The following is a 16,508-nucleotide window of genomic DNA, read 5'->3' as shown; positions in this document are numbered from 1 at the left end:
GATATGTAAACGCACCCCCACCATTCCGGAGGAGATGTGAACTAAAAGCCAGATGTGAAAAACTTCCAGCCACACGCCTAGGTGGTTTAAAACAATGAGCTCTTTCTCAAGACCCAAGGAAGGCAGTATGCTCGTGTGCAGGGAGGTAAGCGCTTTCGGAGAGGTAAGCACTTTCCCCAATTTGTGGGGAGGAAGCCGAAAGCACTTACCTCCCTGCACACAAGCAGGCTGCCTTCCTTGGGTGGACGGATTGCCCATCTAGATGAGCACTAGCTGAGGGTTGGGGTGCCGGGACTCGCCGCCCCATGCTGCCCCACCCCTTGAAGCTCCAATAATGCATTGCGTGAATGTGCGGTCCCCCTCCCCTCCCTGAGCCTGCCAGATGTGGCTGCTCGCTCAAACAAGGTTAGGAGAGCGCTCGCTCTCCTAACTCTGTTTTGCGGGGAGTCTTCATAAGCGGGGAAGGAGAAGCAGATCAACAGCTATAGCTATATATGCATTTTATAACATCAGGGCCACTGATCTTCTTTTGCAACCATATGTACATGAACCACAGGCTTCTGATATATTTGGATATATGGTTAAAAACATGCAGGGAGCAAGCTTAGTGGTCTGTGGCAGTGGGGAGGACTTGAGTAGGCAGCTGAAGATGAATGGGTATGTATCTCTTCATTGCATAAGTGGGAGACACTGGGAGCTCCATGTAAGCTACTCTGATGCCTCCTTCACACACAACACCCTGCAGTATGGGAGGCACTTCAGTATATTATTGCTGCAGGGGGCAAATATGTGAATATTATGACCACAAGGGAAAGGAGGGTGTAGGTTTTGTGGGAAAGACACATGACTGGCCCTGCCCACATGCTTTTCACACTCATGCCCCAGCAGCAGGATGGGGCTGCACCACGCTGAAGCAGCTCCCGCATTGCAGGTTGTGCATATGATGAAAGTTAGTTAATTAAGTACACTTGTATGCAGTTTCTACCAAAGGTTTCAGTATTTGCAAACCAGGCACAGCTTCTGCATAAAAAGAATTTTGGTTACTTCCTCCGACCCTTATCCCATAATGGCACCCCTCTGCACAACCTGTTCTTCACTTCCACTTTAAAAAATAAATAAATTATGATGTGGTGTACCATCACCCATACTTAGCACTCCTACTACACATGCATCCATGCCCAAATCACAAACTGCAGAAAACACCAACATTGATTAACTGTATACAAAACGACGGGAGGAATGCATAGATGTTTGGTTTTTTGCATAAAGTTAGGTTGCACATCAAATCTGAGTTTCCTTATTGTTTGGTCTAGGACCGTAAATAAAACTTGACTTGACTTGAGTTTCCTTAAAATTAAAAATTTTATTGGTTTAAAATCTGAGTTCTTGGGATTAATTATGAAGAGACCTGGGCAGAAAGGCACGCAGCCATCTAAGCAATGGTGGGCTGTCATTTAGTATAATCCCACCAAACAAGTTCCATTAACTAGCTTCCGCCCAAAATGGATCTTGCTCCAGGGACATTCCCAGACAGAAGGCTTTACCGTAGGATTAAGAGGGGTGAAATACTGTAAGTTAAGGGGCATATAGGATATTTCAAATCTGCCCAAAAACCTGACACAAAAAGTGGATATTTTTTTACCCCGGACATAAATCGGGCTAAGCTCCAATGCGCAATGAAAAACCCAAATCATGTATGGAGTGCTCCTGATCGCGTGCAGAGACTTGGATGTAAATCTGGATGATATATAAATGCACACTTGCCCTTCCAAAGTAAAATTGCCATCTGGCAGGGCTCCAGCTGACACTAGTTAATGGATATAGTTTCCTTATCCAGTGCAGCAATGTACTTTGCAAACAGTGTGAAAGGGGCTCATCAGGATTACTGAGAGAGGTGTGTTAAAATGATGTCTTTTGAGGCTTTCCAAGCTGTACATACTGCATCATCCAGGAGTTTTCCTGTGCTCTTTTTGCCAGGTGACTTTGATGGTGAAGGTGAAGGGGATGGAAGAGGGGTTGAAAGTGTTTCCTCTTGTTCAATTTCTTTCTCCAGCTTTATTAATCCAGGAGGCTCCACACCAAACCTTTTGGAGACATAAAACTACCAGTTAGCCTCTTACAAAGCAGTTTGCATATTTATATATAGATGTTCCAACAGGTTAAAAGTAATAGTTACATTTCCTAATGAAGAAGATAAAAATTAACATAATTAAAATAGTACTTGACTTCACTGTTTGTATCCAACACCAGTATTAGACCTCAGAAGAATGACTTTGGAGCACATTCTCAGCTCCAATATGGTTGTTGTAGGCTGAAACAGCATCATCACCATCATCATTACCATATCATCCCTTTTATTTAGAACAAACCTAAAATTAATAAAAGCTGTACAATAAAGGTTTAAATAGACAGGTTCTGCCTGCAGGCTGACAATCTAAAATTGACTGGTATAACTGGAAGCGTAGGGCAGTGGATGGAGAAGCAGAGATGGAGAAAAGCAGCCCGAAGAAAATGCAGAATAATAAATTCTGAATCAAAATAAGTCAGCTAACACTTTAAGGATGTATAGGAGGAAATATTGGCTGACATGTCTTATGGCATAATGCGGGTAGTTCTGAAAGGCCCCTGCTGCTGTGAGCATCTAAAACATACGCCCACACTGCTGCTCAACAGGGCTGTTCTGCTACTATTTAGCATTCCATGATTGCACATTGTGACATGACTTGTTATTGGGAAGAATCTTGTTCTATTGACATTCCCAAAGTATATCTGCATCTCTGAGGGCCATCGCCTGTCCATAGACTTTCTGGCTTCTAACCTCTGTCAGCTTACTGACTTGCTTACTGACTCTTTCTCAGCTCTCCGGATTTTTTTTTTTAATAGTTGTGCGATCATTTGATCTCAACAGAGAGGGGCTATTCACACGATTGAAGAAAATCGGGCTGGCCCCCGCTAGCCCGATTTTCTTCAGTTGTCAGAACCACCAGGCTCGGCTACGAGCCCGGTGGTTCCCGAGCGGGTAACCTGCTCCTGCGCTCACGCAGGGCATACTGGGGCTTCCGGGGGCCGCACGGCCCCCAAGCTCCCCAGCCCCCACCGGCTCCGTCTCAGAGCCGGCAATCATGTGGACGGCCGATCCGGCCACCCAAGGCTCCCTCCCCACTCACCCGAAGAAACCGGGTCCCAAGGATCGTGAGACCCGGCTCAGAGTCTATTCAAAATATCAGCATCCTTCCATCAGACCCTGAGTACAGTTCCCTGGGGGACCCCACTTCTTACTTCCCTCCATTGTGAAAACCCTCCATTTATACCTACTCTCTGTTTCCTGTCTTTCAACCAGTTAGCAATCCACACATGTACTTGTCCCCTTATCCCATGACTGCTTAGTTTCCTCAAGAATCAAATCAAATCTTTATTGTTACGGTCATTCGACCAGCAAAACACAAAGTACAAAAGCTTTACATAAAAGCGAGCTTTACATAAAAACGACCAGTAGAATGTTATAAACAATAATCCTGCAAGGTAGGCTTGGCTGAGAATTAATCTCTTTTCTCAAGGCTGTTTGGTAAGCTTCATGGCTAAATGAGGCTTTTGAACAGGAATGTCCCAGTCCAAGTCCAACACTCTCTATTACAACACACAGACTCTCACTCTCACTCTCTTTTGGAGTACCAGATGTGTAGATTTTAAACCTACAATGGTGAAAAAGACATACTGTGCAAGAATGTAAGAACCTTCCATGTACAGAGAGAAATGGCATCACCATGGTTCAAACCTTATCAACATGTTTTTTGAACCTTGAAATAACCATATAGAAAACTAAGAGTGAAGTCTGTGGTCAAAGTAGCTGCTAGCTGGTCCCTTCTGTTTAATGAAATATCGGCCAAGGTTGGAGCAAACACCTATATATAATCCATTGACTTCCTGTCTGTCTGCAGATGCTGACAGGCTGTAAATCATTCTATTCCCACTGGGCCATGACTCTACACCTGCATGCAACCTTACTCATCTGATGTAGCTCTCTTGCTCTTCAGAGGAATGCAGCTTCTTTTTTTCCTGCATGTTTTCATAGTTTAACCTACCACATTTTTCTAACTTCAAAAAAGATTGATTTAGATAGTTGTCCCTGTTCAGCTGTAATCCTTCCCAGTTTAAACAAACAAAGCCATACTTTTCCAGTTCCTTTCCACTCAGTGGAAAGTAAATCCACATATGGTTATATCTACTGAATAAAGATGAAATGTCAGTTAGAAAGTGGAATTGACATGCAAAATACTTCTACTCATCTCACACAGGACAGTAAACAAATCCCTGCTATCAAAATGCTGCGAGAAGTCTCCTTTTCCTGTATTAGTCTTCCAGAAACACATATATTATTCCACACCAACAAAAACTGTACTATAAACCATCATTTCTACCTATTTTGTAACTTCTAAAGGACATATTAGACTGTACAGTCTAGAATTCCAGCAAAAATGCTACTTAAAATATCCAAAGAAAAATATTCCAGATGCTTAAGAATCTACAATTGGTCTCTCTGAAAATAGGTGAGCTACCATAAGCCATTGTTGTGTGTGGTAACTTTCTCTTTGTCACTGTCAGCTGAGAGCTCATTGCAAAGAACTCAGGGGATAGACAGGTCTTTTCCTTCATGCTGAACAGGAAATACAGATTAACAGAGAGGAGAGCTGGTCTTGTGGTAGCAAGCATGACTTGTCCCATTAGCTAAGCAAGGTTCACCCTGATTGCATATGAATGGGAGACTACAAGTGTGAGCACTGTAAGATATTACCCTTAAGGAACGGGGCCGCTCTGGGAAGAGAGAGAGGTTCCAAGTACCCTCTCTAGCTTCTCTAAGATAGGGCTGGGAGAGATTCCTGCCTGCAACCTTGGCGAAGCCACTGCCAGTCTGTGTAGACAATACTGAGCTGGATAAACCAATGGTCTGACTCAGTAAATGGCAGCTTCCTATGTTCCTATATTCCAGATCTGCTCCTCTGCCAAGTTCTCGGGCATATGAAGAGATCTTGGGGAAAGAGAGGAATATGTTTCACTTCATGGTGGGCTTTGGAGACATTTTAGAGGCAGCAAGATTTTCATTGGATGAATTGAGAGTCATACTCTTCCCCTCCCCTCAGTTGAGGACCAAGGTGAGTATCACTAGGGACCATATATAATGGCTAGCCACATAAAAATTCCACCTCTCCTTAGAGATTCAGAGGTTCCACTGCAGGCTACATTGCTGTTCATGCCAGTACCACAGTATGGCCAGTGATTGGAGCAGGGATCACGTACAAATATGAGCTTAACATATTCAATGCAAACTTCAAAAGAGACATTTTATTTGTTTGTTTGTCTGTTTGATTGATTGAGTTCTATACCACCCTTCCAAAATGGCTCAGGGCAGTTAACATTAAAACAAAGCTAAAATCAATTAACTATTACAATCAAAAAATGAGCCCCTGGTGGTGAGCCCCTGATTGTAGCCCCTGATTATAGCCCCTGATTGTACCCCCTGAGCCCCGATGAGCCCCTGATTGTAGCCCCTGGCTACAATCAAATGAGCCCCTGGTGGCGCAGTAGTAAAACTGCTGCCCTGTAACCAGAAGGTTGCAAGTTCGATCCTGACCAAGGGGCTCAAGGTTGACTCAGCCTTCCATCCTTCCGAGGTTGGTAAAATGAGTACCCAGAATGTTGGGGGGCAATATGCTAAATCATTGTAAACCGCTTAGAGAGCTTCCAGCTACAGAGCGGTATATAAATGTAAGTGCTATTGCTATTGCTAAAAACTAAAAACATAGAAGCATTATTAAAACAATTAAAACAGTTTTTAAAACCCTGGAAAACCAGGCCAAACCTTTAAGGTTTAAAGACAGTTTAAAAACCCTGGAAGGCCAGGCCAAACAGATAGGTCTTAAGGGCTCTCCTGAAGGCCTATAATGAACTCAGATTACGGATTTCTGCTGGGAGTGCATTCCACAGACCAGGAGCAGCTATAGAGAAGGTCCCCCTCTGAGTCGCCACCAGATGTGTTGGTGGTAACTGAAGATGGACCTCCTCAGATGACCTTAATATGCTGTGGGGATCATGCAGAATAAGGTGCTCTCTATGACAACTCGGACCTAAGCCATTCAGGGTTTTTATTTATTTATTTATTTATTCATTCATTCATTCAACATATTTTTATACCGCCCAAAACGTATGTCTCTGGGCGGTTTACAGCAAGATAAAAACATTAAAACATTAGTTAAAAACAAAAACAAGAAATTTAAAACACAACAATTTGAAATTTTTAAAACAATATTCTAAAACAAGATTAAAAACAATACATTAAAGGTAATAACCAGCAGTTTGTATTTTGCCCAAGAACGTATCAGCAGCCAGTGCAACTGTTTCAAAACAGGCATAATATGGTCTCTCCAGGTTGCCCCAGAGAGCAATCTGGCTGCTGCATTTTGAACTAACTGAAGTTTCTGAACTACATACAAAGGCAGCCCCACATAGAGCGCATTGCAATAGTCAAGCCTGGAGGTGAAACCATGAGTCACAACAGCTGGTACCTTAAACCCTAGAACTAATGTGGATATATTATAGTCGTCATTAACTGGTCTCTTTGAACATATGAAGCTACCTTACACTGAGCCAGGTCATTAGTCTACCTAGTTTGGTATTGTCAAGAGCAGTATTGGAGAGCAGTAGCTCTCCAAATTTCAAATGGGAATCTTTTTCATGCCAGGAATTCAACTCCTGCTTGCAAAACATGTGTCATACAAAGCAACTCCCAAATTATGGGCCACTGGAAACATCTCCTTTGGAGTGAATTGGAGGTACAGTTGTGCAGCTCTCATCATCCCAATGGGGCTTACATAGCAGATTTTCTTGGCAGTTATTCTACAAGAGACAGCAATCTTTCCTCTTTTTCTTTTGACATCAAAATGGTTTCTGCATAAGTATCTGCATAAGTATCTGACAAGTCAATACGACCAGGATTCTTATTGTGAAGGTAACCGGGACCTTACCATAAGAACAGCCCTGCTGGATCAGGCCCAAGGCCTATTAGTCACAATAAAATTAGGACTATTAACACAGCTGAAGACAAAAGGACATATTTGATGAACATAAATATCGCTACTTCCAGAGATACATTAATCAGATGAAGAAAGCCCTACTCCGATCTGAAAGTGGTTTTCTTGAATCAGTTTGAAGATGGCAGACAAGCTCTGCCACTGTATTAAGGGAAGCTTGATTGTTTGTGTTTGAACAAGTATCCACAATATGCTTCTGTGTAGCCACAGCTGGGCCTTTGCCTTGACCCTGACTAGTGTAAATGTTAGCTTGAAGATGCGCTGAACCAGTAATTCTCTCAATAGCTGCTGCTGTCGGGAATGTTAATATTTCTCAGCTCTTTAAATATTTTTGCCTACCTGGCAGCAATCCTTCCAAGTTCCAGCAAACAAAGGCACACTTCTCTGGGCTGCTTGTGGAGGACTGCAAAAGCAAAAGAGAGACAGAAAGTATTTACAACTAAGGTATTTTAAGTATCTGAATGATGTACCAATCCTAGTTTCCTAAATCCTGAACCTCAAGACCTCAGCCCTGAACTTCTGACACTAGGCACACTGCCAAATAAAGTAGGGTTGCATTGTTTAATGAATAATCAATTTGTTTAATTAAGGCCTCAATCCCATGCAGATTTTTATGGGGCATGTCCCATTGAAATAAGAGTGCTTAATTCTGAATGTTTAGGATGGCACTGTATATGTTTTTTAATTGACTAAAAAGTTGGCATTAATTAATCAGGATGCAGATTTTTAAAAAATATTTGTTAATTCAAGTACTTACAAAAACTGTGGATGGTAGGCTTGGAAGATGCATTCCCCTTACGTTCACACACAAGAGAGAATGCCTCTTCTGAGAAAGAACCTAATGTAACACATGCAGGCATCATTTAAAATCAAAGACAGCTTTTTTCTCCAGAATTAGGTTATCCATATGCAAATATTTGTAAGTAATGGTTAATTGATTAATCAGTTAAAAGCCATATAAATGATTAAAATTTAATTACTTGGGTGTCAAATAAAAATAAACATCTAAGATAGTCCTTAATAAATAAAAGGAGTTTAGGGTGAAAGCTTTCTAATGTGTTAACAGGGGTAATTTATTTGGGCAGGGCAAAGAATATACTGATTTCTTTCTCTTCCTTCCTTCCTTTCGAATTCTAGTATCATGCCATGCACATAAACTTCCAAAGGCATAAGGATAGCCTCTGTTAGAAAGACACCCTGTTAAGTCACAAACATCCAGATGGCCCATAGTGACTTGACCTTACTTTTAAGAAAGAGGGGGCTTTCAGGGGCAACTACATGTTACATGCAAACATGCAAAACAGTGTGTCAATGGACTTTGCTACTGTTGTTAAGAAAATATTTCCCCATGGGTAAATAAGGGTAAAGGTAATACCCATGTGTATTATGGGTAAAGATGGGTAATGGTAAGCAGCTAATACACCACCATCCCAGTGCAGGATTTTTGGCCCATGAGAAAGAAACCAAACAGGAACTAAAGTATAAGAAATGACACAGAATCTTGGCTTTATATAAGGTAGGCATTTTAAAAACCCTGCTGGTTTAGACCAAAGACTCATTTTGGTTCAAGCTCAACGAAGCCAAAGTAAGATAGCCTTAACTCTGGTCTTGAACTGGCAGGGTTTTTGACCATCAAATTTCCATGGTTTGCGAAAAGGAAATTTATTGTTACAGTATTGGCAATCCAATCCCTTTCTCTATGTATTATTTGAATTGCACTGATAGTGAATTGCATGATATCTATCTATCTATATAACTCTCCTAAACGTACCCGTCGCTACTCCCATGTGTGGCAGCTCTCGCAAGAGTTTGCGAGCAGCTGCCTGGGGGATAGCAACGGGGACGGGGGAGAAAACAGTGGTGGCAGCCGGTTGTCCGGAGGGAAAGCGCTGGCTGGCCGGTGAGGGAAAGCACCAGGCTGGCCTGTGGGCGGGCAGGGAAGGGAAGGGAATCGCCAGCCAGACCAGCTGGCACTAGAAAGCACTGCCGGTGGGCGGGTGGGGGAGGGAAAGGAAGCACTGGCCAGCCAGCAAGAGAAAGCACTGCAGGTGGAGAGGGAGGGAAATTGCCGGTCAGGCCGGCAGGCAGGGAAGCAAAGCGAAGCACCAGCCAGGCTGGCAGGTGAGATAAAGTGCTGCCGGAAGGTGGGGAGGGAGGGAAAACGCCGGCCACACCAACTGGCAAGGAAAGGCGCCACCGGAGGGAAAGCAGCTTGGGAGGAGGAGAACGGACTTAGGCTGAATGGGGGGAGAATGGACTGGGGCTGAAGGCGAGGAATGAACTAGGGGTGCAGATGCTCTGTTCTGGATCAGCTAGTTTTAGATATTTCTTAAACAGTTGTAATATATTCTGGATTACAGTAGAGACTTACAGTCAACATTGTGAAATACTCCAGTATCTCAGAGGTGCACATAGTATACAGGGAAGTGCAATCCTTCTCTGTACCTTCCCTACAGGGCTCTAGGGGAAAGCCCTGGGAAGGACTACACTAAGTGCTCCATGTGGGCCCTCCAAGATGGCTCTGGAGCTTGACAGGCTCTGTTTCTCTTAAAACCTTCCCTTGCATGGGCACTGGGAAAAGCATAGCACTGCATGGAGATTAGCACAGTGCAAAATAGCTGTCACTTGGGTGATTTTTTGCCAAACTGCCCCTAATCTGAAAAACTAGTGAACATATTCAGGTACATATTATAGCATCAATGATCTTGCAAATAACAGTATCTGATGGTCAAGCTATACATCACACTGGTGCCAATGGGAGTTTTCATTTGAGGCAAATAGCAGCCATGGGAAGCCAAATCCAGTTTGAGACTGTGACAGCATCAAAGGGTTAAAACCCATTTCTACCAGGCTGAGGTCTCAATCCATACTGGGTCAACCCCATAACTATTTATGATGAAGAGAAAAGGGGGGGGACCCCCAAGCCTGGAAGTGCTGGGCATGAACATCTCATAATGAGTAGTTTGACCCTGAGTTCAATAAGCTGTCAGTTCACACAGTATATTGTTTCTGCCAGTAGAACATTCAGTGACTGACCACCTACTGATTTATATAAAACCTTTCAGAAGAAAAGTGTTCAAAGCAGTTTTACAATAAGGACAATAAGAAAAAGTTGGTTCCCAGTCCGCAAATGACTCAATCTAAACGAAAATACGCATGCTAGCAACAGCCACTGGAGGGCTGCTGTGCTAGGGTTGTATAGGAACACTTAGCCTCAATGTAATGCATGGACTAGTTCTTAGGCTTAGGCTGCAATTCAATAGGCTAGTTCACACGATGATAAACAGAGGAGGATGAGAGTCTACGTATGTGCACTCCTGCTTTCTGCTTGTGTGAGAGTAAACAAAAATGGTTGGAGGCTCAGGCACTGGTCATCTGTTAAACAGCAGCTGGATATGAAGGCCTTTCCTCCTACTTCCTTTAGCAACTGGGTACAGCTGCCAGTTACAGTGGAGACCCTGTAACCAGCTGCCACTTAACAGACTATCACTGCCAGCTTTTTATTTGCACATGAGCAGAAAATGGGAGTGCACACAGCTCCCGAACTAGGATAGGATTCTTTTCCTACCCTATTTATCATCACGTGAACTAGCCTTATGTACATTTATCTGTGAAAAAGCCTCATTTGATTAAATTATTTTTTGAAGCCCTGTTAAATTAAATTAATTAATTTTTAATTAATTAAAAAGCAGTAGGACTTGCTTCCAACTAAACATGTACAGAATTACATACTACTATACAGATGCCTGTGTAACTGACAGTTAAGCAAGTTTCATGGGTCTCCTGGGAAGGACAATTTGCTGTGGAAAGGAATCACAAAATCTGCTGAAACCATACTTCTATTCAGACAAGTCTCTTTACACAATCATCTAAACTTGAGTTAGATGCAGATAACCCAGGGTTGTATGCTCATGTAAACCAGGGCAAATCCCCCAAACTTTGTTAGTCCAAATCTGAGTAATCCTGCTTCTAACCTTCAGCCTTAACCCAGGTTAGTGAAAAGTAGTAGCCCCATTACCTCAGGTTGCTGATTGTGTGTATGCTTTCCCTTTTTTGCAGGTAACAGTGGCTGGCCACCATGTTTGTCAGAGAGCATTGCAGCTAGAGGGACTGTGATCTGTGAATATGCTGCTTTGTACAGCACACTCTATGATCACTTGCTCAAAATGGCTTGAATTGAGCTTGCCCCACCTCCTTTCCCCTTGTGGCCAATCAGAGGGCGGATGTGATGTAATGAAGTGTTCCCTACTTATGGCAGCACAGTGCATTGTGGGCAGTCTCTCTTGATACCCAGAAGACCTTCCCTCATCCCAGGTTTTGGCAGCGACTATTGTCTGGATGATGAGTTAGGAGAGCTGAGCAAAGGCTCTGGTCATCTGCGGGGATCAGGTTAAGAACTCTTCCTTACTCCAAACCACCCCAAAATGATAATGTACAAAGTCCTATACATGCATATAGATGTCTTCGCACATGTACATATTTTTGTGTGAATGACTGTACATGTATTTATTTTAAAAGTGGACCTTGATGCAGGCCCCCTCAAATGGAGGAAACAGATGGAGAATGTACTACTTACATGTGTTGAACATAACATGTGAATAACTGTATGTGTGTATAGACTGTACAAGTGTTGAACATAGCATGTGACTAGGGAGCATGTTATTTCGTTTCCATAGTTCTTACTCTCATGGTGTGACACCAGACTGAAGTACCTTTCACAGCACAATGTTATGCTATAATTATGCCATGAAATTTGGATCCCACGTGATTTGGGATGGTAGCAGCAATCACACTACAAACGTAACTTGAGAATCAGGTCTTTTTCTACTTGAAATTTTATTTATGTTTCATTAAAAACATTAATTTATGTTTTGCATGTGGGGGGAAATAAATAAATTTTCAAGTGGAAAAAGACCTGATTCTCATGTTACCTTTGTAACATTCAGATAAATCTAATTCAGATAATTCTGAAATGGTTGGTGTTGAAAAAATCGATTCTTCTATATCTTGCATCTTGTGAGATATTCAGACATATTGTATTAATTTTAAAGATGATAGTGACTGACATCCAGACTAAGTTACTCATTAGTAGTTCCACCGAAATTAATGGGGCAAATGAGTCATGATGACTACCTTGTCCCATTAATATCAATGGCACTTATTCATGAATCATTTAGTCTGGATGTCAACCACAGAGTTTTTAAGGACTGCAAGAGTATAAAATGATAAGACAATCTGAACAAGCAAAAAAATGTTTCTATCAGAATTTTCCTTCTCCGGTGAAAACAAATGTGCTTCTGTGCATCGAGCTCATAATATTCTAGATACATTTCATGCACTGAATGATGAACAATGTAAAACAGTGAGATCATTGTTAGAGCATGACAGACAGCACAGACACTAGCGAACCATGAAAAAACAAGCATCTGGTGATGTGCTAAGAGTGTGGTGATACATCAAAAAGCAAAACTGCGAGCATTCCTGAGGACTATACCAGCACTGGCATGCACACTTGTGAACATCTGTAGAAAATAGGTTTTGTTTTTCTCTCTGAATGCACTGCACACTGGAATCAGATTCTTTTGTGGAAACAGAATTTTTCCAACTACACAGTGCCAAAATGCTCACTGAAGCCACAGCAGTGCTTTTTGTTTCTTGGCATAAGGACTGATACAAATGTAATAAACATGAGTATAGGTTACTGGCCAGAGTTTTGCAAGGCTCCTGGACATTATCAAATAGAGGGTTGCTCATCAACTGACATGCAGACTGGTACAATTAGTTCACACTGATGGACCAGAATAATTTCTAACCCTAAGTCAGGCATTATCTTGGTACTGAGATGAACCATTTTGTGTTGTAGCATCATAATTATTGTCATTGCAATGACCTTTGTACTCTTTCAGACGTCTCTGAGACTACCCCAAGGTATAACAGCCATTGAATTTCCCCAAATAAACACAGAGTTTCTATTAAAAATTAATCTGATTTATGCCACATGCCTTTGTAATTATTTATTTATATCCAAATGTATGCCTTGCTTTTCATTCAAAATTCCAAAGTGGCGTAATAATCTTGCTCTATTCATTTTTTTACTCATTTCCATGGGGCTGAAATACATGTTACACTAATTCCTGATATCACCACATAATTGCACTATAGGATGACATGCCTATCAACTAAGTTTTACTATAACATTATATACATTTAGAATATCACTTGCAAGTCCAGCTAGAACTTTGGTGTCCAGCCTGCAGCACAGACTTCCACCGTAAGACATCTGCCATAATGTTTTCAGGAAGAACCTCAAGACCCTCCTGTTCTTTCAGGCTTTCAATTAGAATTAATTTTAATAATTTAAAAAAACCTGTTTTAATAATTTTATTATATTGTTTTTATTGTCATGTATTTTAATTTGTGTTTTTTAAATATTTTAAGTTTTGTGCACTGCCTAGAGATATGCCTATCAGGCAGTATCAAAAATCTGAAAAATAGATAGATAGATAGATAGATAGATAGATGATAGATAGATAGATAGATAGATAGATAGATAGATAGATAGGAAAGAAGTACAGGCAGAAGGTACTGTGGCTCTCTTGGAGAACAGCAGAAAAGTCTCAGGCCTTGGCTATGGTAGAGAATCAGACATGTAATTATTTCTTTTACTGCCTGCTCCCCAGCTAAGCATACTAGAGGTAAATCCACACCAAAGCATGTGGAGGCAGGCTGCATCTGCTATGTGCTCTGCAAGTACTACTTCATACATTTCATTATGGCACACTTGCCTCTAGATATAGAGCTCAAGGGAGGGAAAGGGGGGGAAATGCATCTACCAAAGAAACACCAGCTGGGAATGAGCTCCAGATTGCTCACATGGACCCTCCAGGGCTCTGGCCATGCCCTCTTGTGTGTGATGTTACACACAAGGGGGCATGGCCAGAAACCTAGAGGGCCCACGAGCTTTCTGAAGTTCATTTCCCAGGCATGCTCAGCATTGAAAGTTCTAATGAATTTGAAGATTACAGTATAGTGAAATATCCAAGGGCAGATGTCTGAATCACGTAGAATCTCTGGTTGTCTCTAAAACTGGTAGAAGTAACATAAGGTTACTTATAGGTTATCTAAAAATGGTCATGGATTGGTTTTCAGAGGTATATAGCTATTTGTGCAGCAACAGAATGATCCAAAATGCTTTTATAGTCCCCAAAGTGACATCACACACACACACGTAGTGAAACTGTGTGAAAGACAGACATTTTTTAAAAAACTTTTCTTGATGCAACAGAGAAGGGAAAATGCAATATAGTCACATCTCTATTACCTAAATCCATGTAGTTCTGGCTTGAGTTATAAGAACAATTTATGCTTCCAAACCTGGGTAGAACACAGTTTTCGCTTGTGTGAAAGACCTCAATGGGTCTTAAATTTCACTAACTTGTTCTATTGGTTTCAATGGGATTTAGTCAACACTACCTTTTACTGGATTGGAGCCTTTGCCTTTTTTGCCATGGAAGAGAAATAAAATTAGATTCATTTCATATTTTTAAATTTTTTAAATGATATAAATTAAAAAACTATAAAGGCAATAAATCTCAGAGTATCCAGATAAAAAAGAAAAAAGGACCCACGCAACCTATGATCCACCAAGCCTAAAGATATAATCAGCTATTTACTGTAGCCAAAACCAGGATATATCTTATCAAAACCCCAGTGGGCCATCAGTGCTTGGCTACAGTCAACTTAATGCATCACAAGCTGTGCAAGTTTTATATAGCTGTCCATGTATAATAAATTGAAATTATTATTCTTATAATAAATGCTACAATGGAACAAAAAGGTGAAGGGGAGGTAGAACAGAGGACTGTGGTGTCTGTGGTGGACCTTGTGGGTTTTTAAAAACACAACTAACTCTGCTTAAAAAGCAATTATATTTGAATGTGTTGCATCAAAATAAGTCAGTGTCACAGATGTATGCAATACAAACGCATAGGTGTACACTAGTGTCACAAGCACAAGGATGAAAAAATAATATTCTCAAAACACTCCAAATTATAAATCGCACACATTAGCATGCTGGCATAACTGATGGCAAACCCTTTTCTTGCTGAGTAGATTCTTTGAAGAAATCGATGTGTGTTCATTGATTCCAGATCCTACAACCATTCAATAACATAGCATAGTCATATTCATAAAAATGAAAAGCTGAGAGCATTTTTAGATACATAGAGCGAGCAAGCCAAAGACCCATCTATCCCATCAAAACACCCACTGAGGTTAACAGAAGTTTTTGGCTGAATGCAGCAACTCACTGAGAACTATATTAAGATAAAACCATCCTGAGCCATTTTTGGAAGGGTGGTATAGAAATCGAATGAATGAATAAATAAATAAATAAACAGCATATAATGAAAACTTCTCTTAGCATTTTGCTTTATTTGTAGTCACATACGTCCTCTGGTTCAAATGCTGCAATTCGCATCTCAGGGAGTTGTACTCAGTAGGTGCAGAATCAACTAACATATTTATGTCAAAGTACACTACAGGCTGCATCAGAATACACATGTTTAAAAAGAAAGGGACAAATATTTATCAATAGAGATACTCAGACTGAGCCTCAGATTTTATCAGGTGACCCAATCATGACCAATCTTTGATCATGATAGACCAAAAAAACCCAACAACAAAAATGCAGTTTCCATCTCCCATCACTTGTTCATGATGAGTTTCCAGTGAGGCATGTCTCCTGGCATCTAGAATGGAGAGAGGCATGCATACCAGAAGACCAGTACCACCAAAAGAAAATGGAAGCAATGTTTCTCTGTACATGCTCCATACAAAGATGCATTTGCCTTTGTGCCGGCCTAGCAATAGGTCTTCTATCTCTTTGAGGTTGTTCTCTTGTGCAGCCTAACCCAGGCTAGGGAAACCCAGCCTGGGTTAGGCTGAACGTGAGAACACCAGCTTCAGCAGAGGGAAGAGGAGAGAGGAATAATAATAATAATAATAATTCGATTTCTATACCGCCCTTCCAAAAATGGCTCAGGGCGGTTTACAAAGAGAAATAACAAATAAGATGGCTCCCTGTCCCCAAAGGGCTCACATTCTAAAAAGAAACATAAGACACACACCAGCAACAGTCACTGGAAGTACTGTGCTGGGGGTGGATAGGTCCAGTTACTCTCCCCCTGCTAAATAAAGAGAATCACCACAGTAAAAGGTGCCTCTTTGCCCAGTTAGCAGGGGTTTAGCAGGAAGGGAGTGTTCCACTCTGCTGGCTGGAAGTAATTTTTTAAAGCTGTTTTAATTATGTGCCTAAGTGAGGACGTGAACTTGGGGAGAGCTGGGGGTGCTTTAATTAGAGTGATAACATGTAAGGGAAGGTATGGCGTGGGGTCTCATTTACATAAGAAGAGGGGAAGAGTG

General features: G+C 41.4%; 1 protein-coding gene across 5 annotated transcripts in view; it reads right to left on the bottom strand.

Annotated features, from left to right (window-relative positions):
• The window catches only part of GAS2 (growth arrest specific 2), a 172,507-nt gene that overhangs the window by 68,057 nt on the left and 87,942 nt on the right, over positions 1–16,508 (bottom strand). For all 5 annotated transcript variants that reach the window (XM_053266376.1, XM_053266387.1, XM_053266408.1 and 2 more), the window contains 2 exons: positions 7,425–7,488; positions 1,940–2,084 (listed from right to left, as the gene is read on the bottom strand). In XM_053266376.1, the coding sequence (XP_053122351.1) occupies positions 1,940–2,084; positions 7,425–7,488 (209 nt within the window). The remainder of the gene's footprint in view (positions 1–1,939; positions 2,085–7,424; positions 7,489–16,508) is intronic.

Source organism: Hemicordylus capensis, chromosome 1, assembly GCF_027244095.1.
Source record: "Hemicordylus capensis ecotype Gifberg chromosome 1, rHemCap1.1.pri, whole genome shotgun sequence".
In the NCBI taxonomy this organism is placed as follows: Eukaryota; Metazoa; Chordata; class Lepidosauria; order Squamata; family Cordylidae; genus Hemicordylus; species Hemicordylus capensis.
This window is presented reverse-complemented; position numbering and strand designations above follow the sequence as displayed.